This window comes from Drosophila takahashii, chromosome X, assembly GCF_030179915.1.
Source record: "Drosophila takahashii strain IR98-3 E-12201 chromosome X, DtakHiC1v2, whole genome shotgun sequence".
NCBI classification, from domain to species: Eukaryota; Metazoa; Arthropoda; class Insecta; order Diptera; family Drosophilidae; genus Drosophila; species Drosophila takahashii.
The window spans coordinates 3,918,898-3,944,057 of record NC_091683.1 but is presented as its reverse complement, the minus strand read 5'-3'; the positions used below and the strand labels follow the sequence as shown (position 1 = coordinate 3,944,057).

Here is a 25,160-nt window from a genome sequence, read left to right as displayed (position 1 = left end):
TCGATAACAAGTAATCGGGAGTTGCCAGGCTGCCGGCTGCAGGGTTGCCAGACAAAGCGCGCACAACGTACACTGGGAAAAATATGTTCTAGGTTTACAAAAAAAATTGGTTTATTAAAAAAAATTAATTGTGGGAAACACTTAAAAATTTTTAATTTAAAACATTACTTCAGCCAAAAAATATTTTAAAATCACACTTGAGAACTGCAAATCTAACGTAATTTCTTTCAGCGTCTATAGACAACTCCGCCCATCTGGCAACCCTGGCCTGCATCGCTTTTGTTTTTGTGGCCTTTTTGTTTTATTGCGCTGATAACTACAGGTTTTATACAATAGCCTCAGACATATAGCCCCCGATATCTGGCAGGATATAAATAGAGCGGCTTCGCAGGCGGGGTGGACAAACATGATTAGCCGCCCAGCGCGTGCCAGCGAGTGTTTTATAAGAGCGCGATTCTGATTTTGATTTGCTTTTGCCATTGTTATTGTTATTGTTATTGCGGGCAAAGAAAAAGGAAAGCAAAAGCCAAAAGCCATTGTGTTGCCAAAACGTTGTTGTTATGTAAATGCACGGAAGCAGAACGTTGGTCACGGACACAAAGGCATCCCCAACCGCATCCGGAATCCGAATCCGAATCCGGAATCCCAGAGAGGTCGGAGCACCCGCTCGCATCACGCGATTGTGTGAAAGTTTCACCTGTTCAGAGTTTGTTTAGCAATTGTTTACTTTGGGTTAATAGAGTTACTAACGTGTTTCTCCCCCTCTTAGCTCTTAGATGGCAGCCAAAACGGATGAATCCTCGCCAGCAGTGGCTCCTGTCGCCGGCGGGAGCAGCAGCCCAGTGCCCTCCAGTGGACGCCACCAGTTGCGACCCGTGAAGTTCGACTACGCGGACTCGTTTGCCTGCACCTACATCGTTTCCGTGGTGGCCGCCTCCATCGCCGAGCTGGCCACCTATCCCCTGGACCTCACGAAGACGCGTCTGCAGATCCAGGGCGAGGGAGCCGCCCAGTCCGCCGGAAAGTCCAATGTGAGTGGAGATGCCTAGTAACCCACGCTTCTTGTGCTCGTCTTCATTGGCTTTTGGTTGCTCCTAATCCCGCATATCCCACATCCCCTGGCTAACAAAGTAATCCCAGCATGGAACTGCCCCTCTGATTTATCGCCTTGAAATGCGCGCGATAAGAGCGCCGAATTTCCAATTCCCCGCAAGAGATACGGCAAATCGGAGTGGGCACGGCCATGTTGATAAGACCTCGCGAGGTGTTCCGGTATCAGTCACAGCTTCACGCCCAGCTTAGAGCCCCATCTCCCCACCTCGGCCTGCTCATTGCTCATCCACCACATCCGTAGTCGCAATCCATCCTGTTTTCCATTCCCATTTGTGTGTGGATCGATTTGAAAGCAATTGTACACCATATATACCTAATGGCTGTTCTTGGGGTTACGGATTGTACCAGATAAGCTATGTACATATGTTTTTTTTACTAAAAGAAACTATGATAACGATTGTAGCAAATATAAATAGGTACTTGTTTTGGATTTAAAGAAGTATATATGTCTTATCCAGTTTAAAATCTTGAAATTAAAATGTAAACAGGTTGTTATAATAATGTTTAATAATCCTAGTTGAAGGAAAGTTAAAGGAAGTTAAAAATATGTAGATATAATGAATAGCTCTTGAGTGAAGTACTTAATAATTTGTTCATGATTGAAATTATACATAAATATTGAGAATTGATATCGGTGAAGTTACAAGAGACTAGAGATTATAACTGAGATGATAGTATATGACTATGATAAACTATGATAACGATTGTAGCAAATATAAATAGGTACTTGTTTTGGATTTAAAGAAATATATATCTCTTCCACTTTAAAATCAGAAATTTAAAATTAAAAAAACAAATTTTTTGTAGGAATGGATAACATTTAAACAGTTAAAATTATGTTTTATAATCCTAGTTAAAAAAATAGTAGAAATGTATGTAGATATATTGTTGGTTCTTGGATAAAGTATTTAATAATTTGTTTATGATTGAAATTATAGAAAAATATTAATAGAGACTAAAGATTATAACTAGGTTGATAGTATAGAACCCCCAGATCGAACCATCCCACCTTCCCCCTACTGTTTCCCCTTTGTTTGTGTGCCTGTTCCATGTGAATCCTGTGTTTCTCCGGCCCGCAACCGATACAGATACCGATACTACAATGAACCACCCACAATTACCGATATTCCCCACGATTACCATTACCAGATGCAATACCGCGGCATGGTGGCCACCGCCTTCGGGATTGCGCGCGAGGAGGGCGCCCTGAAGCTGTGGCAGGGCGTGACGCCGGCGCTCTACCGACACGTCGTCTATAGGTGGGCATTCCTACGAAACTCCAACTCCCCATTCATCGCCACAGTTACAGCCGCAGCTATTCAGATATCAGCTATCAGATATCAGCTATCCCTATGTCAGCTATCCAGCCAGTCTAACCCGAGTTCTCCCTGTCCATCCTGTCCATCCGCAGCGGCGTGAGGATCTGCAGCTACGACCTGATGCGCAAGGAGTTCACCGAGAACGGCAGCCAGGCGCTGCCCGTTTGGAAGTCCGCCCTGTGTGGCGTCACAGCGGGCGCCGTTGCCCAGTGGCTGGCCTCGCCGGCTGATTTGGTTAAGGTGCAGATCCAAATGGAGGGACGCCGGCGACTGATGGGCGAGAAGCCAAGGGTCCACTCAGCGGGCCACGCCTTCCGCGAGATCGTCCAGCGCGGCGGAGTGAAGGGCCTGTGGAAGGGCAGCATACCGAATGTGCAGCGGGCGGCGCTGGTCAACCTGGGCGACCTGACCACCTACGACACCATCAAGCACCTGATCATGGACCGCCTGCAGATGCCCGACTGCCACACCGTTCATGTGCTGGCCTCCATTTGCGCGGGCTTCGTGGCGGCGATCATGGGCACGCCGGCGGATGTGGTGAAGACAAGGATTATGAACCAGCCGACGGATGAGAAGGGGCGGTAAGTTAGCTTAGGAGTTTGTTTATCCATAATCTTAATCTTGTACCATTTAAGGGGCCTGCTGTACCGCGGATCCGTGGACTGCCTGCGGCAAACGGTGGGCAGGGAGGGCTTTGTGGCCTTGTACAAGGGCTTCCTGCCCTGCTGGATACGCATGGCGCCCTGGTCGCTCACCTTCTGGCTGTCCTTCGAGCAGATCCGCAAGATGATCGGTGCCTCCGGCTACTAAATCTGTGTTTTTCGTACATGTTTGTTCAATTATCCCGCCTCAAAGTCGGTTTAAATCCCTAATTCCTAATAGCGAAGCTCTGCCCCCGTTTTAATCTGTTTTGCCAGCGGGTTTTCAATCTTTTGGGCTCATTTCTCCTATCTTTTGTTATTGTTGTTGCCTTGAGAAAATCAAAAACCTTACAATAAAGCGAGAAACTTGTTATTTCAGCAGAGTGCTTGCTTTCTTAGAGTTTATAGTTTAGAAAACGAAGGAGACAGCATTTCCGAAAATGAAAGAGTCGCAGTACTTTATCAATAGATGTATTTTTTGGTATATGTTTATTCCTAACCAGCTCCAGTGCAATTAATAGAATCAAGAAAATAAAATCGGCAATAATACCTAGGAGACATACACACAGGCACACATATGTACATAAATACATAGCTATAATATATAGATATAGATGCATATATCCGAAATTGCATTTACGTTTCGATTAGAGACTGAACGAATGGAAAAGTTGGGTGCCCGAAGAGCAAAACACACACAGAACTGGAAACGGAAACGGAAACCCGGAAAACGGTTGGATGGAGAGTTCTGGAGGGGAGCGGCGGGGGAATGATGGTGCTAGTGGTGCTCCTGGTGACTCGCCACCCCTCCAATTGGTCTGTCGTCTGTCGTCGTGTCTTCTGTGTGGTGTTGCATGTGCAGGACTTGATCCAAAGTGTGTGTGCTTGACTAGACGCCGAGGAAAGCTAGCGAAGGACCTATTCCAGTCCCAGCATCCAGTTGATGCCTTGTACTATGAAGAAGATGAGCGGCTGCCAGGCCACCAGCCAGCGGATCCAGTCCAGCAGGCGTCCGTACAGCACATGCGGCTTCTCCCAGCTGTCGGAGGGATGGAATCTCATTATCAAGCCATGGAAATCAAAGTTAGCCTTACGGATTGCGGAACATCTTCTGCAGATCGACCTTCTCCTTGCAGTAGGGACACGTCTGCTTCTTGCCCACAATGCACCAGCCGCGTATGCAGAACTCGTGGAACACATGGTTGCAGGACAGCTTGTAGGTGTTCTCGATGACGCCCTCCTCCTTTTCGGAGACCAGCAGCTGATTGCCGCAAACGGCGCAGACATTCTGATCCAGATGCCGCGTGGGGATGCCCTGCGGTGTGTAGTACTATCGGGAGATAGGCGGATTAAAGCCAGGAGCAAACATATATCAAGTTTAAACCTACGCCTATGGCTGCCGCCATCTTATCCGAACATATCTCGGATATATCCCGCCCTAGAACACCGATATACAGCCCGTAGAAGCAGAACATCAGGCCCACGTCCATCCAGGTGTTCGGTGGCTGCGAGAACAGGTAGTTCATGCCCAGGAAGGCGGCCATGATCACCAGGTAGCCCACCAGACCGAGCCCATAGCTCAGTTTGTAGATGAAGTAGAACCACTTGTAGACCAGCCTGAAAAACGGATAAGATTGGCTATTATCTGGATTCCAAAGGTCTAGCCGAGTGACTCACCTGGGCGTTGTGCCCTGGATGGGCTTGCTGATGGCCCGACGCATCACCAGGGCCGTGATGCAGGTGAAGACCAGCCAGATGAGGATGAAGCGCAGCCAGCCGAAGCTGCAGGAGATGATCAGCGGGATGAGCCACATGGCCAGCAGGGTGACGAAGGCGTAGGAGCTGTAGTGGCGCTTCTTCCACTCGACCAGGATGATCTGGGCGATGACCAGGGTGACGAACAGGATGATGACCATTTCGGAGTGCATGGCGTCGTGGCCGCGATGCTTCTCCACCATCAGTTGGTGCTCCGCTCTATAGGAGGTGGAAATGGGGTTCGAATTAGCCTTGGGATTGGGGTTACGACTGCTCCGCACTCACCTCATCCGCTCCTCCGGCGTCATCTCGTCCAGGGACTGCAAGAGAGCTCTTTTAGTTTAGAAATCCCCACGGGAAAACCAGCAAAAATAACCACCTTGTTCAGGTCCACGGGCGCATGGAGGTCCATGTGCTGCTGGTGCATCTTGTTGCCGTTGTAACCGCCGTTTCCCGCTGCCCCCAATCCGCCGGACAGTCCCACTCGTCGTCTGCGTCGCTGGGTAATCTTGTCACCACGTAGTGCGTTCGGTTTTTACCTCTGAAATTCTCGAAACGAAAACAAATAATTACATGTTGTGCCTGTGTGCGTGTCCAGCTGCCGTGGCGTTGCCACTTGTCACAGCAGGTGTTGGAAATATATTGGATATATATTTGTGTGTGGTGCGACCTACTCGGAGCGCACAAGCTCGCTTAGCTGTTGGCCAAAACCAGTTGGGTTTTTTTCTATTTGTTTTTCTTAATCCTAACCTTGATTTAATTAGGCGACGACGACGTTTTCTGATAACCTAAACAGAAAACGTTCGAGGCCAGCGTTGCCAGATCCGCACTATGTTTATGCCCAGTCAGCTGTTGAGCGCAGCCTATCGATAGGTCCGATAGACGCCTGGCGAAAACAAAACAATTAATTTTTTAGCAAAACAAATTAAATTAAATGTTTTAAGTAGAATTTAAGAGCGTATCAGCATGCAAGTGGAGCACTGGGGCGCGTTGCCCACGGAGGACGATGGTGTCCAGCTGACGCCGGACAAATATGTGCCCACGGCGGCCAAGAAACCCAAGCTGGACGAGATTCGCTTGCGCGGGGAACTGCAGCCGGATGAAAAACAGTGAGTATAGTTAAATTAGGGATAAATTCTGCAGGAAAACTTATTTTTCCATTTCCCTTAGCCACACGGTGGAACTGCGGAGCGCCCTGGTCACCCAGACCATCGAGGTGATGAAGCAAACCGAGGTTCTGCAGTCCCTCATCGAAACGTACTCCAATAAAAATGTAAGTACCGGGAAATCCCTTGAGAAACCCCTATAATTTACAATTTTCCATCCCAGGGAAGTTCGAACTACCTGCTGAATCCCTGCCTGATGATACCAGAAGTGGACTTTCCCCCTGAGAACGCCGCCGAGCTGGTGGGCAGCCAGAAGTTCCAGAAGCCCATCTGGTTCACGCCCACCGTGGACACGGCGTACTCGCGCGGGGATCCGCAGTCCTATCCGGAGATCTCCGGCTCTGCCTGCCGCCAGGCGGTGCGCAAGGTGATGTGCGGCATGCTGCGGCTCGCGGGATTCACCGACTGCTCGGAGTCGGCGGTGCAGCTGCTGACCGATGCCACCGAGGAGTTCCTGCGCAGCTTCATCGGCGAGTATCGCGGCAATTACGACACTCAGCCGCGGCTGGAGAAGTCCACGGTGCTGCAGCTGGTTCCCTTGGAGAGCGCCCACACTGCGCTCACGGGCACCTCGCTCACCCAGGTGCACAACTACTACAAGCACAAGGTGCTCGCCCGGAATCGCGTGGAGATCGGGGAGTTCAACAGCGTGCTGCAGGAGTACGACAAGCTGATGAAGGAGAGCCAGAGCAGCCTGCAAAAGCAGCAGCACAACAACGAGTTCAACGGCCACGACTTCCTCAACATCCTGGACAACAGCGCCACCGGCAGCAGTCAGAGCATCGGCGGCAACCTGGCCATGGGCGACATGCTGCAGGATCTGGGCGGCGGCAGCACGGGCTCCAGCGGCACCGTCAGCTCCCAGCAGATGCTCTACGGCCTGCTTGATGGACAGATATCTTCCAATACCTCCAATATGACGGGCACCAGCGGCAATGGCAGCACAAGTGGGAACGGGAGTGGCACGGTCACCAACTTCCATGCCACTTTTGAGTCGTAAATAGGCTAGGAAACTCTCTTACTGAAATTTATGAACCATTTGTAAGATTTTTACCTTCATTTTTGCTTCTAATTTGCAACCAAAATTAATTTCTTTGTAAGTTAAAGTTCCCCTGTATTGTAGCAAAAACAGATATCCCACAAATGGGATATTTTTAAACCACTTTTGAGTCGTAAAAAGGGTAGGAAACCCCCTTTCTGAAATTTATGAACCATTTGTAAGATTTTTACCTTCATTTTTGCTTCTAATTTGCAACCAAAATTAATTTCTTTCCCTATATTGAAGCAAAAACAGATATCCCACAAAAGGGATATTTTGAAACCTTAAAAGTTTTGTATACATCTAGACTAGGATCTCCAGTTTTATGAATTAAATAGCTCCATTTACCATATTTATTTCTTGGCCTTCCTTTTGCCAATCTTGGACTCGTTCCAATTGTTTTGACGCCTTCGCTTGGTGAACTCGTTGGTGGCTTCAATGGCCACTAGTTTGGTGGCCTTCGGATCGCTGGCTCTGTAGTGGAAGATCTTGTCCTGGCGCGGCTTTTTCTGGGCCCAGGCGAGCAGGTCCTTGCCCTCGAGCAGGGATTCCCCAGTGACTGCCACGGAGTCCAGGGATTCTGGCGAGGATTGGTCTTCCTTGGGCGTGCGTCTCTTGATGTTGGGTTTCTTTTGGGGACCCGGAGGACCTTCCTCCACCAGATCAGCGATCAAGTAGCAATCGGCATTGGACACCAGCTTCACCCGGTCGGGCGGAGGCTTCTGTTTCTGTTTCTCCGCGAGATTAGGATTTTCCAGGGAGGAGAACTCTATTTTCTTCTGGATTATGCCACTCAGTCTGCTCCAGATGTGCGTTTGCATTTCCTGCGTGATCTGGAGATCGCTGGCGGGCGCTTCCTGCTCCTCCACATAGCGTTCGCTTTTGGTTGGTGGTGGCTTAACATCCTGTTTCCCGGTGGCCACCGGCTGCTCCTCTTTATCCGCCGTCTGGAACATGGCATTCGTGAGCAGGGTGGTGTCTGCCGCCTCCAGGAACTGACGCATCTGTGCGTCATCCTCCGAATCGGAGTCACTGCTGCTCGGTTTCCTTGGCATTGTTTTTTAATTTAATTAATTTATTTACTGCCTTGTTTGTTTACATTTCGTACCAACTGATGTTGCACGTGCACATCTCGCGACGTTGTTCAACACTGACTGGTTTTGTAAATTAACGGTATTATTTCGGAATTTAAAATTTTTGTATTAAGAACTAACCGTTACATTCTTCTTTTTAAAATTATTGATGCTTAAAACAAAACCTTTATTTTATTAGGTAATGTTTTGAATAATATTTCTGATCATTTCTATATTATTAAGGAAATGAAATATGTTTATTCTTTCTTAATTAAACTACAACGTCACTGTAAAAAGTTGTAAACAAACTGGAATTAAAATGAGAGAGTTCTCTCTTTAAGAAAAAAAACCCCAATGCATTTACGGGATTTTACCCGTTAGATTAACATATTCAAAAAACAAGGGTGCAGTCTATAAATGTAAAGAAAATTTAATTTCTATAAAAATAAACACTGCATTAATCAATCAGTACTTTCTAAGCTATGTTCTTGAATAAATTATTTTCAAAAACAAAAAATTGTATTTATTTTTTAATTCAAGACGTCCCTTTGAACAAAATATGGGCTACGCTACTTTTTTCACTATAGATTTAATATTAATCTATGACGATCTCTCTCACTAACTTAGAAAAGCGGAGTACACATAATATCAGGTTTTACTAGCAACTACGTAATTGGAGAGCTTGAATCATGCACTTGGGAAATGCTCTCCGCGTCTATTGATTCAGATTCAAAGCTATGGTTCTCCGACCCGGAACCTTTACCTTTGCCTTGTTCCTCTGCGGAGTGTTTTTGGCCAGCTGTTGGGCAAGTAAGTTCCATTCGAACTGATAGTAGAGCTATCAGAGAGACCTAAAAATAGGTTCTGAAAATAGTACATTAAAGTATTTGGGTTCCTAAAGTAAAAACTCAAAAATAAACCCAACTAGAATAATATAAAAAACTTTTATAGTACTGTTATAGATAGTAGAGCTATCAGAGAGACCTAAAAAACTGTTCTGAAAATAGTACATTAAGAATTTAAGTTCCTATAGTAAAAACTCAGAAAGCAACCCTACTAGAATAATATAAAAACTGTTATTAATAAGTACCAATTACTAAAAAACATTGTAATTTCAAATTATTTAGGTTCCTAAAGTAAAAACTCAAAAAGAAACCCTACTGGAGTATTATTAATATCAAAAACTATTATAAATAAGTACGTATCAATTGCAGAACCCAGGCTGCACTTTGGTATCTGCCATGGACCCGAAAGGGGCAAGTGCCTGCCCATCGAGGAGTGCCGCGAGGAGGAGGGTTTTCACCAGGCCAAGGACTCGGCCGAGTGCTTCAGTACGATTTGTTGCCTCTCGAAGCGACCGGAGTACCCGCAATCCATAAAGAACTACTGCCACCACGATCTGCGGCCCCACATCTCCAATGGCCAGGTGTCCGAGATGCGGGAATTCCCCTGGATGGCCATGTTGCTGTACGGCAATCGGGTGCTGCCCAAGTGCGGTGGCTCCCTGGTGGCCGCCAAGTGGGTCCTGACCGCCGCCCATTGTGTGCCGAGCGAGAATGACCAGGAGAAGCTGCATCTCGTTCGGCTGGGCGTGTGGGATGTTCGCCTGGAGAATTGCCAGGGCTTGAACTGCACACCGCCGCCCGAGGATTACCCCATCGAGCGGGCCATCGTTCACGAGATGTATCGCCCTTTGGACAAGACAGGATCCAATCTAGAGAAGTACTCCAACGACATTGCCCTGCTGCTTCTTTCCCGCACTGTCATCTACACGCAGTTCATCCAGCCCATCTGCCTGCCGCCGGCGTTCACTGCCTCCCGCCGCGATGTCTATGTAGACTATAAACTGACCATTGCGGGATGGGGTCGCACCAGTGGCTCCTCGGAGGCCACCAGCCAGGTGAAGATCAAGGCGACGGTTAATGGCTGGTCCATGGAGAGCTGCAAAAGGCTGTACGCCGGCGTGAGTGGTGGGCAGATGTGCACCGGAGGAGGGGCCGCCAGGAGGGGCAGCTGCTTCGGCGACTCCGGCGGCCCGGTGATGGACGGCAACCAACTGGTGGGCATCATCTCGCTGGGCGGCTCTGAGTGCGGTTCCGACAGCACACCCATGGTGGTCACGCGGGTGGATACCTATTTAAACTGGCTGAAGCGGCACATCCCTCAATAATACGAGCTATGTTATGTCAAGATCCTGTGATTATTATTGAAATTCTCGCCAAGTTTTTGGAGTAGTTAAAAAAAGTTTGTTTGGTTGTTGGATGAAGATGATTTGGATGATGATGATGAGATGATGATAGCTAAAGCTTTTGTCTAATCGCGCCTGCTGCGCTTGCGATCCGAATGGCTGCTGCGCTCGTTGCTCTTCTCCTCGGCTCGCTTGGGCGCCTTTTTGGCCATGTTCAAGAACTGATCGAGCCCGAAGGGATCCTCCTCCTTCTCGAACTCGACGGGTCCGCTCCTCTGGCCGGCGGCCGCATCCCGCGAAGCGCCGGAGAACTGCTTGTCCGGCACGAAGCGCTTGGTATTCACAATGGCATCCAGATCGCCGCCGTAGTTGTCGCTATCTGCCTGCTTGCTGGGCCGGTAGATGTGGGCTCCCAAAGTGTTGGAATCGCGCCACGGCTTGTCGTACACATTGTACGCCTCGTCGTCGCCGTAACCGGAGTCCATGCCCTTGGTGGTGTTGAAGAGGCGCTGATCGAAGAGGGTCTCGCCATTGCCGGCACTCTTGGCGGGCAGGCCGAGGGCGATCTGCTCGGAGATGTCGCGTTCCCGCTCCCGCTGCAGTTTAGAGCGCTTTTCCGGGGCCGCTCGCTGCAGATTCCTGTCCCGCTGGCGCTCCCTCTGCCGCTCCGCCCGCAAATCGTTGCGTTCACGCGCCTCTGCTCCTCCGCCGCCTCCTGATCCAGATGGACCTACTGATGATGAGGGATCAGCTGCCTCTGGGTTGCGCAGACCCGCCCGCTCCTCGCGTGCCCTTTGCGCCATCATGCGCAGCATATCCTCCTTCTTCTCCTTCTCCTTCTGGGCCAGCTTCTTCTCCAGCTGGGCACGGGCCTCCACCGCCTCGCGGGCCTTGCGATCGGCTATGTACAGCGCCTCGGCCATCTTGGCGAACTTCTCGTTGATGTGCACCTGCTGCAGGCCGCGTCCGTCGGCCGCCAGGCGCTTGTCCAGCGGAATGGTGTAACCTTGGGTCGAAGAAAGGCAAGAGTTAGTGGAAATAAATGTGAGATAAGCCATTCTATACCTTTGGCGTTCTTCCAGTTGGATATGCAGGGCGGGATCTTCCACTCCTTCTGCTCCTTGACCGTCACCTTGCGCGACGGCGAGTGGAGGACGGGTGCCGGCGGCGAGGGAGGGCCGCGCGGTATCTTCTTGTTGATGCGGAACTTGGGCGGCTCCATCGGATCCAGCTGCGCCTCCACCATCCGAATGACCCGCTGCTTGGCGCCCGAATTGAAGGCGTCGCCCTGCTGCGACGGCGTGTACCGGATGTACTGGGCGGGACCCGCCTTCTGGGCGTGGCGCACGGGCAGTGCCGAGGTGATCTTCTGGTTGGTCAGCTTTTCCAGCGCCAGGCGAGTCTCCTCCGTGGTCTCCAGCACAGTTTCCTCGTCCGGTCGCTGCAGTTCCTCCGCATCTTCGGCTAGGACTTCAGCCGGCAGCAGTTGCGAGATGGAGGAGTAGACCACCTTGTCCTTGCCATGTCCTTGGCGCGCTATGGCATCGTATTTCACCTTTCCCTTGTCGTCCAGCCGAACGGCCAGGGCATCCGACTTCTTGCCCACATTTCCGGGGGCTCCGAGGCCTAAAAGGAAAATAATTATAGTTAGGAAACGTGTCTAATATAATTATAAAATAATATAATAAAAGTATATAAGATATAACTTTAGAATCGGAAGTATACTACATCAGATTATGTAGAAATAATAGGAAAAAAGAAGATCGATATAGTTAGGAACCCTGTCTAAAGGTTGTATAATATATATATTATATATTAGAGATAACTTTAGAATCGGTGCTATAGAACATAAGATTATGTAGACCTAATAGGAAAAAAGAAGGTGATATAGTTAGGAACCCTGTCTAATATAATTATAAAATAATATAATTAATGTATATAAGATATAACTTTAGAATCGGGAGTATACTACATATCTTCTGAAGGTTTTCTTATTGCTGTAATAAGATTTCACTTTAGAATCGGGAGTATAAAACATAAGATTATGTAGATCTAATAGGAAAAAAGAAGATGATATAGTTAGGAATCCTGGCCTTTTAAAGCTTGTATAAATGTCTGGAGGTTTTCTTATTGCAATTATAAGATATACTCCTTAAGATTATATAGTATTATGCATTTCTAGGGGTTTGCTGTGTATAATTGATAAGGTCAAAGACCTCAGATACCATTAAATCCCGCGAAACCATAGAGAAAGTTGGAGGATTGGGAGAGCAGAGACTAGAAACCCACCCAGCGGATACTGCGCCACATGGATCTCCGGGAAGGCGCCGCCGTCGCCAAAGTCGGCCTCCGTGCGAGGAATCCAATCCTTGCGCTGTCCGTACGGCGGAGCTGCGATTTTGGCGGAGACCAGGGCTCCGATCTTCGGGGCTCCGCGGGCGGCCAGGCGACGCTCGTCCTCCCGATCCCAGACCGCGTTCGTCGGCGTGGGCAGCAGGCTCGATAGCGACATGTCGGCTCGGTTGCGGTTGTCTTCTTGTTGGCGAGGCGACTTAGTTCCTATGTGAAACCACCTTTTTTATTGCGTTCCCTCGATTTGCAAGCACAAAATACAATGGAAAAGTGGGGAAAAAAACACGCACGCACACGGACAGACACACACAAGCGTACGGCGGCGGGGTTGCCAGACTGCGCGCCCCTTAAATGCCAGCGAATACGGTCTGCCTTTTATATAAGAGTTAAATACTAAATACTAAATGACAACTATTTCAAGTCCAAAAAAGCTAGAAGTGAAAACAAAATGTTTTAAAAATTAGTAAACAATTAAATTTTTTTAAATATTTTTTTATATTTAAACTTTGCCACTTTCAGTTCTTAATTAATTTAATAACCATAAAAATCTAGCTACTTTCCCGCTAAAACATATCGCACCGCCTTCAAACGCCAAAAGTGCCATCACTAGCGTGCAGTCAACAAAATTAAATTTGTTTTTATTATTTGGCCAAATCCACAATACGATGTACACGTTGATGCACGGCTTCTACAAGTACATGACTCAGAAGGACGACTACTGCGTGGTGATCCTGGGCCTGGACAATGCTGGCAAAACGGTTAAGCCACCTTAACTAGTCTAGATTTCAATCCCAAATTAACACCTGTGTCCATCCACGTAGACCTACCTGGAGGCCGCCAAAACGACGTTCACGCGGAACTACAAGGGCCTGAATCCCAGCAAGATCACGACGACAGTGGGCCTTAATATCGGCACCATCGACGTGCAGGGCGTGCGGCTAAATTTCTGGGATCTCGGTGGCCAGCAGGAGCTGCAGTCGCTGTGGGACAAGTACTACCAGGAGTCGCATGGCGTCATCTATGTGATCGACTCCAACGACCGGGAGCGCATGGACGAGTCCAAGGCGATCTTTGGTAAGGGGTCTACAAGAAAACCCTTCAACAAACCCCAATATATTTCAAAATATCCACTAAACTTATACTCTCCCTCTTTCAGATAAGATGATCAAGAACGAGCTGCTGTCCGGCGTGCCTTTGCTCATCCTGGCCAACAAGCAGGATCTGCCCGATGTGATGGGCGTGCGGGAGATCAAGCCCGTGTTCCAGCAGGCGGGCGCCTTGATTGGCCGCCGAGATTGCCTCACCATTCCCGTGTCCGCCCTTCATGGCGAGGGCGTCGACGAGGGCATCAAGTGGCTGGTGGAGGCTATTAAACGGCATGCGGTGGTCCGGCCGCCGCGGGAAAACGACTAGAGGGATCAGACATGGGCCCATCACAGACCCATCTCCACTGGCTTTAATTAGACTCGTATTTTTGTAACTTTAGGGCTTAGGACTACGCTTATTTGTAATTAGCCGGGTAGGAGATTGTGAGATACCAATTGTACATTGTTGTAAATGCGGATGGTATAGCCGCTTTATCTAACAACAGCCTTGCAACGGCCTTAACTAGATTTGTTTTCCATAGACTCGTGTCTTTCTGTTGGGCTTAAAGTAGCTTTGAAATGGGGAAACCCATTTTGATAGAAAGATCTCAGCATATGACAGCGAATTACACATAAAATTGTTACAATTAAAGTAAAAATAACTAGGATTCCCTTCCTCAATGAAACATGGAATTTTGTAAATAGTTCGTACTTTGTATATTTAATCCCTTCAAGAAATAAAATACTTATACTTAACCTATTGTATTTCAGAAATACTTCCTATTTTACTTGCTTAATAATAATAATTTAGCATAATTTATTTAAGTTTCCTATTTATTTATTAAAAATGTGTACATTGGGGATCCCAAAACCAAGGGCTATGGTTAATGTAAATCGGCGACTGTGGGAGAGTTGGCTTTATCTAACAGCACGGGCGTTCGGCGTTCGTACACCTCGATATGGCGGTTGTCAATGGGGCTCCCTCCCTCCGCTTCCGCTTATCCGAACCGAACCGTAAAAAGAAACAACCAGCCGGGATTGTGTTATTACCATTATCAGCCGATAGATAAGTGCGTTGCCACCAAAAACAACACCTGGTGAGTGGCACTGGAATCGTCAGTCTTCCGCAGGAGTTTCCACCGCTCGGGCTGGAAATGATCGCCTAGCTACAGCTAGAGAGTCGGAAAAGCAGAGCGTTACCTGCTAACTATTAGTGTACATTAGATAAGGCCTATGTGGAGCACTCGGCGCTTATCGTATCGCTGACATTCCCCTTCCAGTCGGTTTAGTTCCGAGCTCCAGTGAGAAGTGAGAGGCGACCATGTATCCGTATTACGAGCAGGACTGGAGTGTTCTGCCGCCGGAGAACAATCGCAGGTGAGATTGTATCCCACGGATTTGGCGGATCGCCAATAAGATTCTCAAGTCAAGATCTTGAAAGGAATCGTTCAAAAAAGTGTTTCAAAAAATGACGTTATTATGGCGCGGTGTGACCGTACGCCGGCCGTTTTGTTCTGCGGTATTTTTTATCTGTGTTGTGTGGCAAAAGAGCGTTGAATCACCCCGTGTTTGCAATGCTAATTTTTAATTTTAAAATTTTGTAATGCAATTTTGAATGTTATTTTTTGCTTTGAAAGTGATTTACAAAATTATTCCCCCTGAAAAATACCAAATTAAGGTATATTTGACTTTGTTAAAAAATCTGTCGACTGCCTAGCTTAACTTTTTATAATAAAAAAAAGTAATTTATATTGTTAAAAATACATGTCAAGTTTTCCATTTAGCTTCGGATAAAGCTTGTAGAATAAATTAAAATGAATTTAATTAAAATATAGTTCACGTTCTTCTTCGCGCACACCCACTGTACCCGAAACGCACTAGTGCCTTCCTGCACGACGCGTTAGTCCCTTTCTGCGAACTGCTTGTAAATAGCGCCCTCTCGCTCGCACCCACTACTACTGTTGCGCTCCTCATCAACATATTCTCGACGAAACATTTTTTTTTACTTGTTACGTTGATTTTGTGGCGTTTAAAATTGCGAATAACCAGCGCAAAGTTGGCCGTGCGAACATGTGCTAAAGCGTAAATAGAGTGGCCGAGTAGGAATTAACCAACTTGCAGAAACATTCCAGCCAAAAGGCAGAGGTGTGTGTGTGTGTGCGTGTACTTGCGACGACGACGGGCCGTATGTGTTAAAATTAAGTTTTTTTATTTTTTGTCGCGTTGTAAACTTTTTGCATTTCGAAGCTGACGCGTTTTTTCTGGCAGGTGGTTATTATAGACGTAGCGCTAATGATAGTGCCAGCGGATCCGGATCCGATAAGGCGGAAAAGCCCGTTGAAAAGTGTGCCATAGATTTTCCTGCCCTTTTCTTGTTGGCCCAAAAGGCCTGCGAGTGTGTGTGTGTGCGTGTGTGTGTGGGCCTTCCAGTGAATCGCATAAATTAGCAGGCGAAAAATCACATTGAAAACAAACGAGGAAAGCGCTGACAAAATAGCCCTACGCGCGTGCATAATATATATTATATACTATATTATATAGAGGGACGTTCGTTGTTGTTTCATGATTTTTTAATGCAATCGATATGTACGTATGTGTGTGGGCACTTATGCTATCGCTGACGATGACGGCAGCTGTTTTCGTTTTTGGCCAGGTTTTTAGGCACTTTTTACCAAGTGGAAACAAGTAAACAAGTTCCGGATTAACTGTTTCGCTTCTCCCTTTCCAATTGTCCACTGGAAGCCCTTCGCGCGAATGTGTGTGTGTGCGTGTGTGAGTGTGCATTAATCATTTAATCAATTTGCATTGCGCTCTCGTCTCCGCAATAAAAAACACACTAATTTGTTGTTGCCTTGACCAGAGAGAGAGAGAGAGCAAGAGATCGAGATCGAGATCATGTGTATTTGTTTTTAAGCCAACTCACGCACACACGCACCCGCAGAGATGTCAGTTTCATAACAACAGCGATCTTTATGTCAGCGGTTATTGTTACTGCCTTTATTTAATCCACTTACTAAACTTTTTGTGCCATTAGCTTTGCAAATCGAGAGCAAGTGAGAGCGAGAGAGAGTGCAACAAAATAGCGGCCGGCTGTCAGTCCGTGTGTGTGTGGGATTGAGTGTGTGTGCGTGGAAGATCTGCGGAGGAAAAACCGTTGGTTTCGCTAATTTGTGTTGTTGCATCGCCGCCCAGCAACAAAAAGAAAACACAGCGCGTAGGCCGGCAAAAAAGAGGAAAAAGCATAAAAATATTTAGCAGAAAAGAGAGAGGCGAGTAAAGAGCGGAAAAAGGCTGCCACACAAACACAAGTGATTCAACGTTTCTCGCCGCCACAATGAACTCCGAGCATGGGTAGGATCCAAAGTCACAGTCCCCCCTCCCAAAGAGTCTCCCTATAACCCCTAACTTTTTCCGACAGATTCAATCCAGCCTTCAATATGGCCACCATACGGCAGGCGTTCACAGAGGCGGTGGAGAGAGGTAAGCTTTCTAGAGGTCAATGCACTGTGGGGCAAATTCGGTGACTGAATCTGACCAAGGATCGCAGGTTTGGGTCCGCCTTAATTTTAAAACGATCCATTTTTTAGAATAAATCTCTGAAACAGCAGGATTTCTAAATACCTTCTATAAAAAAATAATAATTCATTTAATGTAGGATTTGATAAAAAAAATCGATAGTAGTTTAATCCACAATCATGCTAAAATTAGTTTAAAAAAAATTATTTAAAGAAATTTACATGTTAGAAAACCATATTTTAAGCTCTCATAAAGTTCTGAATTCTCTGATTTGAAGTCATTCGTTTCACATGAATACAATCTTGAAAAGCAATTACAGATCTTCATTTATGTTGATAAAAAAAATTGAAGGGAGATGATTGCTGTTTTGTAGGTTTGACTTTTTGCAAAAAAAAAAAACATATAGTAAATGATATTAGTTAATATTAGTAACAAATTGTTAATTTAATGTCATGATCAAATCGTTAATAAAATTAAAAATATTCTACAATAAAAGTTGATAAATATTATAAATATTAAAAAAAGCTCCTAAAATTAAACTAGGAAAGGAACTGAGGGATCCATATATTTGTATATTTATAAAAAACGAAATGTGTAAAAACAATTAGTTTATTCAACAAAGTATTTATGTTAGATTACAGTAAATTGGTTAATTTCAAGTATCCGAACGAAGGACCAGTTGGGGTTAACAGAGATCGACTGCCAGATCGGGTTTTCTAATTAACATTTTGCTCGCCCACAGTCAGAATGCCTACGCCCACACGCCTGCGCGACCTCATCCGACAGATTCGCGCCGCCAGAACCGCCGCCGAGGAGCGGGCGGTGGTCAACAAAGAGTGCGCCTACATACGGAGCACTTTCCGCGAGGAGGACTCCGTCTGGCGGTGAGTCATGTGCTTCATTCTCCATATCCATATCCATTACCATTAAATTGGCCACATTATTTACCCACAGCTGTCGCAACATTGCCAAGCTGCTGTACATACACATGCTCGGCTATCCGGCTCACTTTGGCCAACTGGAGTGCCTTAAGCTGACGGCCAGCACGCGGTTCACAGACAAGCGGATCGGATACCTGGGCGCCATGCTGCTGCTGGATGAGCGGCAGGATGTCCACCTGCTCATCACCAACTGCTTGAAGAAGTAAGCTATTCGGGAGATCTGTAATGGCACTTGTATTGTAGAAAATATGTAGCTAAAGATGTTTTTAAAAATTCAATATAAATCTTAAGCATTCAATGATTAATTTAAAGCATTTGTACCAAAACACATTGACATTAAGCTTAATAAGTAAGCTAAAAATAGTTACAAAATCTTATTTAAAGATGCACTTTAAAGCTATAGACTGATATATATATATAAATGTACTGATATATTCTAAATCCTTTATGCAGCGACTTGAACAGCTCGACGCAGTTCGTCGTGGGCCTGGCCCTGTGCACTCTGGGCGCGATCGCCTCACCGGAAATGGCCCGGGATCTGGCCAGCGAGGTGGAGCGTCTGATGAAGTCCCCGAACACGTACATCCGCAAGAAGGCGACGCTGTGCGCCTTTCGCGTCATCCGCCGTGTGCCCGAGCTGATGGAGATCTTCTTGCCGGCCACGCGTTCCCTGCTCAGCGAGAAGAATCATGGTGAGTTCATGGTATAGCTATTTCGAATAGATTTTGAGAAATATTCAAGTGCTTAGTATACTTGAGATGAGTTTATCTTGAGTTTGTGAGTCACAGACTATATAAATATGTGATGAGTTCAATTCTAACCCTCTATCTTTGCAGGCATTTTGATCACTGGCGTTACGCTCATCACGGAGATGTGCGAGAACAGCTCGGACACGCTGATGCATTTCAAGAAGGTAAGTTGACGTGGCCAGCGGCGGAATCAAGTCCCAGAATCAAGTCGGAACCAGTTCGCGGCAGAGGCGCCTCCTACTTCATCAACTGCCGCTGCTGCTGCTCCTCCTCCTCCTCATTAATGTGGCGCTCCAGAGAGAAAAGAATGAAACGCCCCCAAAAAGCGGGTTCCGAGATTTTTGTTTTGTGTACAATTATCGCGCCCATTTAAATTTATCTAGACGTAGTCAGTCGATATATATGTGTATATATCATTTATATTTTTTTCCCGCTATCACCCATTTTGCCCATTTTGTATACCCTTACTTTGCCGATTTATGAACACACCCCACACACTCCTTTTCGTTTCGATCAACCTGTATACTTACGATTTTTTAACGCTTGTTTGTTTTTGATCGAATTCGAATACCGCGCAAACACAAAATGAAATTTGTTGTAATTTGCTTGCCAGGATAGCGGAAATCGAGAGGTATGATTGTTGTGCCTAACTAGAAAATAAAACTGTAACGCCTTCTACCTTATCCCCACACACCTTTATTATATATATTATGTAAAAAGTATAATTTTGTAAGAGTTTTTTGCTGTCGCCTATGTATATGTCTCAAAGCAGCGATATTTGTACTATATAAGCAGTTGTAATTTAAGTAGTCTGCCATTTAAATATTCGTAAAATATTCTTTTTAAAAACCTACGACTCTACGATTTGTTATCTATCTATTTCTGATAACAAGATGATAATATGTTTATCTTATCGGTCTTCCACTCAACAAAACGCTAGAATATTTTTGTTTTAGAATCTTGAATCTTAAAAATATTATTAAAATGTAGAATATTATCATTTTTGTGACAACTGCTTACATAAGTGCTTTAAAGCTTATAATTATTCCCTGCTTTACCGCTTTGATCAGATCCCTCTGATCCTAAATATGTATATTGTATATTACTATGCTATCCGTATCAGTTTTGTGATCCATACAACCATTTTGCCTGCACAGACATATACATAACCAGCAGAGATTCACCTTTGGCCGAGAGTCTTCGATATACTTGCAATTTTTGGTAGGATTCGCTCCTCACACACGACCTATGTACACATAGATATAGAGTTTTTTCGTAGATGGCCGACGGGTCTCGAGAGTTCTTGAGCCGGGCCCTTTAGTTTCTCGTTCATTTGCACTCTTCAAGCTCTTAAAGTTCCTTGTCTTTCACACACACAACACAACACACATGAAATAGCACACCTGTTTATACGCTCTCACTGTCACACAATTTTCCGTACTTCCCGCATAAAGTAATCGCTATAATTTGAACCTATTAATATAATATTTTGGTGTACAACTAAACCCCGCAGATTGTGCCGAATCTGGTGCGCATCCTGAAGAACCTGATCCTGGGCGGCTATTCGCCGGAGCACGACGTCAGCGGGGTGAGCGATCCCTTCCTGCAGGTGAAGATCCTGCGGCTGCTGCGCATTCTGGGCCACAACGATCCGGACGCCTCGGAAGCGATGAACGACATCCTGGCCCAGGTGGCCACCAACACGGAGACGAGCAAGAATGTGGGCAACACGATTCTCTACGAGACGGTGCTTTCTATTATGGATATACGGTGAGTGGATAGACCCTTCCTTTTTTGGATAGCCTAATCAGCGAGAATTTATCTTCCAGCTCGGAGGGTGGACTGCGCGTGCTGGCCGTCAATATCCTGGGACGATTCCTGCTCAACTCGGACAAGAACATACGGTATGTGGCGCTGAACACGCTGCTGCGAACCGTCCACGCGGACACGTCGGCGGTGCAGCGGCATCGCACCACCATTCTGGAGTGCCTCAAGGATCCCGATGTCTCCATACGCCGGCGTGCCATGGAGCTCTCGTTCGCGCTGATCAATGCACAAAACATACGTACAATGACCAAGGAGCTGCTGCTCTTCCTCGAGAAGGCCGACGCGGAGTTCAAGGCGCAGTGCAGCTCGGGCATGATCCTGGCCGCCGAACGCTATTCGCCCACCACTCGCTGGCATTTGGATACGCAGTTGAGCGTCCTTATTGCGGCCGGGAATTATGTGCGCGACGACGTCGTCTCCTCCACCATCCAGCTGGTGTCCAGCAGTCCCCTCCCGGAGCAGACGTACATCACGAACCGTTTCTGGGAGTCGCTGCAGGTGGCCAATCATTGCGAGGACAAGCAGCCGCTCCTCCAGGTCGCCGTCTGGGCCATAGGCGAGTACGGCGATCTCTTTATGTACGGCGCCAACGAGGATGGTGGGTTGATCTTGAGCTCTTTTAGCAGCAACTTATTGTTAATCCTTGAAATCCCTAAATCCACAGAGTTTGAACGGCCCACTGAGAGCGATCTGATCGCTGTGTATCATAAGTTTTTAACCTCTGCTCAAGTCTCGACCACAAGCAAGCAATATGCTCTGGTCTCCCTAGCCAAGCTAAGCACACGTCTGCAGCAGTGCGTAGAGTAAGTAGCTCTGAAGATAAAGATAAAGCTAGTCATTTAATGCAATCTCTTAATACAGGGAAATCCAGGCGCTGATCACCTCCTTTGGCAGCCATCTGAATGTCGATCTGCAGCAGCGGGGCGTGGAGTTCACGCAGCTATTCGGTCACTACAAGCATCTGCGTCCGCCGCTTCTCGAGAAGATGCCGGCCATGCAGATCAGCAGGATAAGCTCGCAGAACGGCGAGAGCGGCGGCGGCTCCTTCGACGACAACAGTCCGGATGTCATTGAAAATGGTGAAAGTGGCGGTGGCGGACACTCACTAATCGAAAGCAATATGAACACTCTGGGCGACAATACGGTAGGTGTATCCTATTCTCTACCTTTGAGCTGTTCTAATCGTATCTTATATTCAGAACATTCTGCTGGATCTGCTGGGCAGCACGGATCTGTCGGCGGGCGGCGCTGGCGATTTGGTGGCAGCCACGGATCTCTCGAATGCCGTGCATAAAAAGAACTCGCGCAATGCCAACGATGTGGTGGTGGCGCCCGTTTCCAACAATCAGGATCTGTTGGATCTGCTCGACTTGGATCTGACCACGCCCTCGTCCACGACGACGACGACGGCTGGTGCGCCAACGGGCGTGGGAGGAGGAGGAGGCGGCATTCTGGCCTTGGCCGGTGATAATAATCAGAGCAGTGCAGCGAACATGAATAACATGCTGGGTGGCCTGGACCTGGGTGGCTTTGGATCCGGTCTGGATGGCTCGGCGAGCATAGCCACGAACGGCAACGATTTGGCCAGCATGCTGGGCGGATTGGGCGGAGCTGCTCCACCCTTGGCGGCTCCAGCTGCTCCCGTGGGCAACCTCATCGTCGATGGCCATGGCGGCAGCTTGCTGGGCGATTTGAATCCCAACAATGTAGAAGTGGTGGGTTTTCTACTCCTACTTTTTAATACTTTCGTTTGTTAATCTCTGTATATCCTTGTGGCAGCCTCCACAGGGTCCCAGGCTGACTGCGCTGGACAGGGATGGATTGCTGGTGCAACTAGTTTCGGTCAGGGGCAGCGACTGCATGCGCATCTATATGACGACCACGAATAGCTCAGACAATACGCTGGAGCAGTACTTGCTAAAGGTGCGATTAGTATTTGATATTATAAAAATATAATATATAAACTTAAAATTTAATATCTCTTAATTATAGGCGGCGGTTCAGAAGAGTTTCCAGCTGCAAATGCTGACGCCCTCCGGTTCGGTGCTGCCTCCTGGAGGAGTGATCACGCAGGAGATGCGGGTGGTGGCCACGTCGAATGTGAGTAGACTCTCCCTCCTCCTTCTGTCCGCTTTAACCTTGTTTTTTTTTCGCTACACAGGCGACACTGAGGATGCGGCTGCGCATCCAGTACGTGCTCGATGGCCAGCAGCAGGTAGAGCAGACGGAGGTCAGCGGATTCCCCGAGCAACAGCCGGCGGTGGCCGAGGAGTAGAGCCACGGCAACTGTATTAAAGCAAACCAGATTAGCCTAATATCGGAAATAAATCAACACGGGCAACTTGCGCAGCAGCAGCAACACTAAAAAACACACACACACACTGTGGTTGTCACACATTTATTGTAAAATAAGTTATCACACACAGTAAAACAGAACACACGCAATCGCAATCGCAGTCGCAGTCGCATTCGCATCTAGATCAGAGCATTTTCTCGGTGGCAGAGAAATCAAGGGATATACCCAAGCAGTTAACTTATATATTTTGTCTAATTTATATCTCTATACTTATATTTACAAAAACACACTACTTGTCAAATCAAAACTCTTTACGTTTATCTTGTTTTATTATAAATAATTTTCTCATTCTAAATGGTGTGTAAACTTTTGTGTGTAAAAGACAACTTTCAGTTTTAATTTAAGACAATAAAAGTCAAATCCCCAGATATCCCCCCCATTAAAGAATGGCAACTAACAAAGAAAGAACAGAAATGTATTAAAACCGATTGTGAAATTATGTAGCAAAAGCATTTAAAAAAGCTTAGCATTTTAAAGGAATCGAAACGATGGAGCGAGTTGAATGTTTGAGGCCATTTCGCGCAGTTTATTTGTTATTTCTATATGTAATGAGTGTTTGTTTTCTGTTTTCCCTGAGTCCTGAGTCCTATTGAGTCTTACTGATCCTGATCCTGATATTCCTTCTTATTTACCCCGCCAAACACATTCATATTATATATAAATATATACAGAACAGACACACACACGACCACGCGGATATATATTATATTATGTATTGTTATTTCCTGTGCGCACGTACTTAAAGCGGAGATCAGCAGCAACCAGAGAAAGTCTAAAGAATAAAGAGAAAAACACAAACCAGATAGCACTGTGGAAAACTAGATAATATCTATGATAAATGATAAATATAATTGTAACGGAGGAGGACGCAGCTTAGAACTATATAAACTGATTAGTTGCCGTCGCCGATGATGATCAGGATGATCAGATGATGATGATAAGGGGCATCGAGAAGCAAAGAAAATCCATTAACTATTATTATTATTATTATGATTATAAATGAATTACGCAGCTGTATGAGAATGAAAGAGAGAGAGATAAGAAAATAATAACATTAACATATTGTACAATATATTATTATTTTTGTATTACTATCATTTCCTTTTATATCTACTTATATTCCACAAACCTTTTGAGCCGAAATAAACAAACGATTTCGTTTTATCGAAGGACAACCCAGCGAAGATCTATTTTAATTTCCGGATCGTTGGAACGTAAAAATAGGATATAGCCAAGAAATAGATTCTAACCAATACTAACATTGGGATAAAACTTTAAAGAATTGCCCACAACATAATCCTGCCCTTGAAATTAGACTATGAATAATTATTCGCATTGTTTCGGTCAAAATACTGATTTTTTAGGGTTGAAAATTTTGAATTGAAATTTACACAAAAACAAGCGATTTTTTTTTTGGGTTTTCAGTCGTAATTTGACCAAATCAAGGCTCACAGCTAAAAGAATGACTGTTTTGAGCAGCTAACGACCCAAACTAACGATTCCCATCACTTATAGGGAAATTTATTTTTTGATCAATTTTCGCTTTTTTGATAAGGGGTTACATCACAATTTTTTGGAAAAAATGACAAATTTTAAAAATTTCTAGGTTTGAATGCAAATGGATTGGGAATTAAATAACGAGTTCAACGAGGTATGACATTCCATATTTGGACCATTATTTCCGTTATTATGGCTAAAATACTGATATTTTAGGGTGAAAAATATGGATTCTAATTTCCGACGAAAATAACCTTTTTTTTGTGGTTTTTCAGTCGTAATTTGGACAAATCAAGGCCGTTAGTTAAAAGACCGACTGTTTTGTGCAGCTATTGATCTAAACTAACGATCCCCATCACTTTCAGGAAAATTTATTTTTTGATCAATTTTCGATTTTTTGATAAGGGGTAACATCACAATTTTTTGGAAAAAATTACAAATTTTAAAAATTTCTAGGTTTGAATGCAAATGGATTGGGAATTAAATAACGAGTTCAACGAGGTATGGCACTCCATATTTGGACCATTATTTCCATTATTATGG

The 25,160-nt window shown here is 46.0% G+C and overlaps 8 protein-coding genes across 17 annotated transcripts; 5 read left to right on the top strand and 3 right to left on the bottom strand.

The window, feature by feature from the left end:
* Nucleotides 1–261: 261 nt before the first annotated feature.
* Ucp4A (Uncoupling protein 4A) lies at nucleotides 262–3,451 on the top strand. Its single transcript, XM_017140634.3, has 5 exons — nucleotides 262–706; nucleotides 770–1,031; nucleotides 2,263–2,372; nucleotides 2,525–3,013; nucleotides 3,068–3,451. The coding sequence occupies exons 2-5, from the start codon at nucleotides 777–779 to the stop codon at nucleotides 3,240–3,242; spliced, it is 1,029 nt and encodes a 342-aa protein (XP_016996123.2). The 5' UTR covers nucleotides 262–706; nucleotides 770–776; the 3' UTR covers nucleotides 3,243–3,451.
* A 77-nt stretch (nucleotides 3,452–3,528) lies between these two features.
* LOC108056713 (E3 ubiquitin ligase Rnf121) lies at nucleotides 3,529–5,678 on the bottom strand. 2 transcript variants are annotated; one of them, XM_070218397.1, is made up of 7 exons: nucleotides 5,579–5,678; nucleotides 5,208–5,369; nucleotides 5,114–5,148; nucleotides 4,751–5,047; nucleotides 4,462–4,690; nucleotides 4,168–4,403; nucleotides 3,529–4,112 (listed from the first exon to the last, which is right to left on the bottom strand). In XM_070218397.1, exons 2-7 carry the CDS (start codon nucleotides 5,253–5,255, stop codon nucleotides 3,992–3,994), a joined length of 966 nt encoding a protein of 321 aa, XP_070074498.1. In that variant the 5' UTR covers nucleotides 5,256–5,369; nucleotides 5,579–5,678; the 3' UTR covers nucleotides 3,529–3,991. The 2 variants fall into 2 exon arrangements, with proteins under 2 accessions (XP_070074498.1, XP_016996126.1); XM_017140637.3 differs by lacking the exon at nucleotides 5,579–5,678 and having other exon boundaries at nucleotides 5,208–5,433.
* A 6-nt stretch (nucleotides 5,679–5,684) lies between these two features.
* Spt7 lies at nucleotides 5,685–7,385 on the top strand. The gene is made up of 3 exons (XM_017140633.3): nucleotides 5,685–5,937; nucleotides 5,999–6,101; nucleotides 6,158–7,385. Exons 1-3 carry the CDS (start codon nucleotides 5,795–5,797, stop codon nucleotides 6,992–6,994), a joined length of 1,083 nt encoding a protein of 360 aa, XP_016996122.2. The 5' UTR covers nucleotides 5,685–5,794; the 3' UTR covers nucleotides 6,995–7,385.
* Nucleotide 7,386: 1 nt separating this feature from the next.
* Nucleotides 7,387–8,159, bottom strand: LOC108056714 (uncharacterized). The gene has a single exon (XM_017140638.3). It carries the CDS (start codon nucleotides 8,086–8,088, stop codon nucleotides 7,387–7,389), a length of 702 nt encoding a protein of 233 aa, XP_016996127.2. The 5' UTR covers nucleotides 8,089–8,159.
* Nucleotides 8,160–8,807: 648 nt separating this feature from the next.
* On the top strand, nucleotides 8,808–10,277 carry LOC108056712 (melanization protease 1-like). Its single transcript, XM_017140635.3, has 2 exons — nucleotides 8,808–8,916; nucleotides 9,321–10,277. Exons 1-2 carry the CDS (start codon nucleotides 8,844–8,846, stop codon nucleotides 10,274–10,276), a joined length of 1,029 nt encoding a protein of 342 aa, XP_016996124.2. The 5' UTR covers nucleotides 8,808–8,843; the 3' UTR covers nucleotide 10,277.
* A 10-nt stretch (nucleotides 10,278–10,287) lies between these two features.
* Nucleotides 10,288–12,988, bottom strand: Bx42 (Puff-specific protein Bx42). The gene is made up of 3 exons (XM_017140632.3): nucleotides 12,584–12,988; nucleotides 11,360–11,920; nucleotides 10,288–11,300 (listed from the first exon to the last, which is right to left on the bottom strand). Exons 1-3 carry the CDS (start codon nucleotides 12,804–12,806, stop codon nucleotides 10,420–10,422), a joined length of 1,665 nt encoding a protein of 554 aa, XP_016996121.2. The 5' UTR covers nucleotides 12,807–12,988; the 3' UTR covers nucleotides 10,288–10,419.
* Nucleotides 12,989–13,238: 250 nt separating this feature from the next.
* On the top strand, nucleotides 13,239–14,487 carry Arfrp1 (ADP-ribosylation factor related protein 1). Its single transcript, XM_017140561.3, has 3 exons — nucleotides 13,239–13,404; nucleotides 13,468–13,720; nucleotides 13,803–14,487. The coding sequence occupies exons 1-3, from the start codon at nucleotides 13,312–13,314 to the stop codon at nucleotides 14,057–14,059; spliced, it is 603 nt and encodes a 200-aa protein (XP_016996050.1). The 5' UTR covers nucleotides 13,239–13,311; the 3' UTR covers nucleotides 14,060–14,487.
* A 369-nt stretch (nucleotides 14,488–14,856) lies between these two features.
* Nucleotides 14,857–24,295, top strand: AP-1gamma (adaptor protein complex 1, gamma subunit). Of its 9 annotated transcripts, none has more exons than XM_070218318.1 (16): nucleotides 15,662–15,813; nucleotides 16,766–17,082; nucleotides 17,150–17,211; nucleotides 17,990–18,131; nucleotides 18,202–18,390; nucleotides 18,642–18,880; nucleotides 19,025–19,101; nucleotides 19,551–19,568; nucleotides 20,451–20,707; nucleotides 20,767–21,362; nucleotides 21,429–21,567; nucleotides 21,626–21,908; nucleotides 21,964–22,479; nucleotides 22,544–22,687; nucleotides 22,757–22,864; nucleotides 22,926–24,295. In XM_070218318.1, exons 2-16 carry the CDS (start codon nucleotides 17,066–17,068, stop codon nucleotides 23,037–23,039), a joined length of 2,901 nt encoding a protein of 966 aa, XP_070074419.1. In that variant the 5' UTR covers nucleotides 15,662–15,813; nucleotides 16,766–17,065; the 3' UTR covers nucleotides 23,040–24,295. The 9 variants fall into 9 exon arrangements, with proteins under 9 accessions (XP_016996151.2, XP_016996152.2, XP_070074419.1 ...); XM_070218321.1 differs by having other exon boundaries at nucleotides 15,664–15,813; nucleotides 16,924–17,082; XM_070218319.1 differs by having other exon boundaries at nucleotides 15,667–15,876; nucleotides 16,924–17,082.
* The last annotated feature ends 865 nt before the right edge of the window (nucleotides 24,296–25,160 follow it).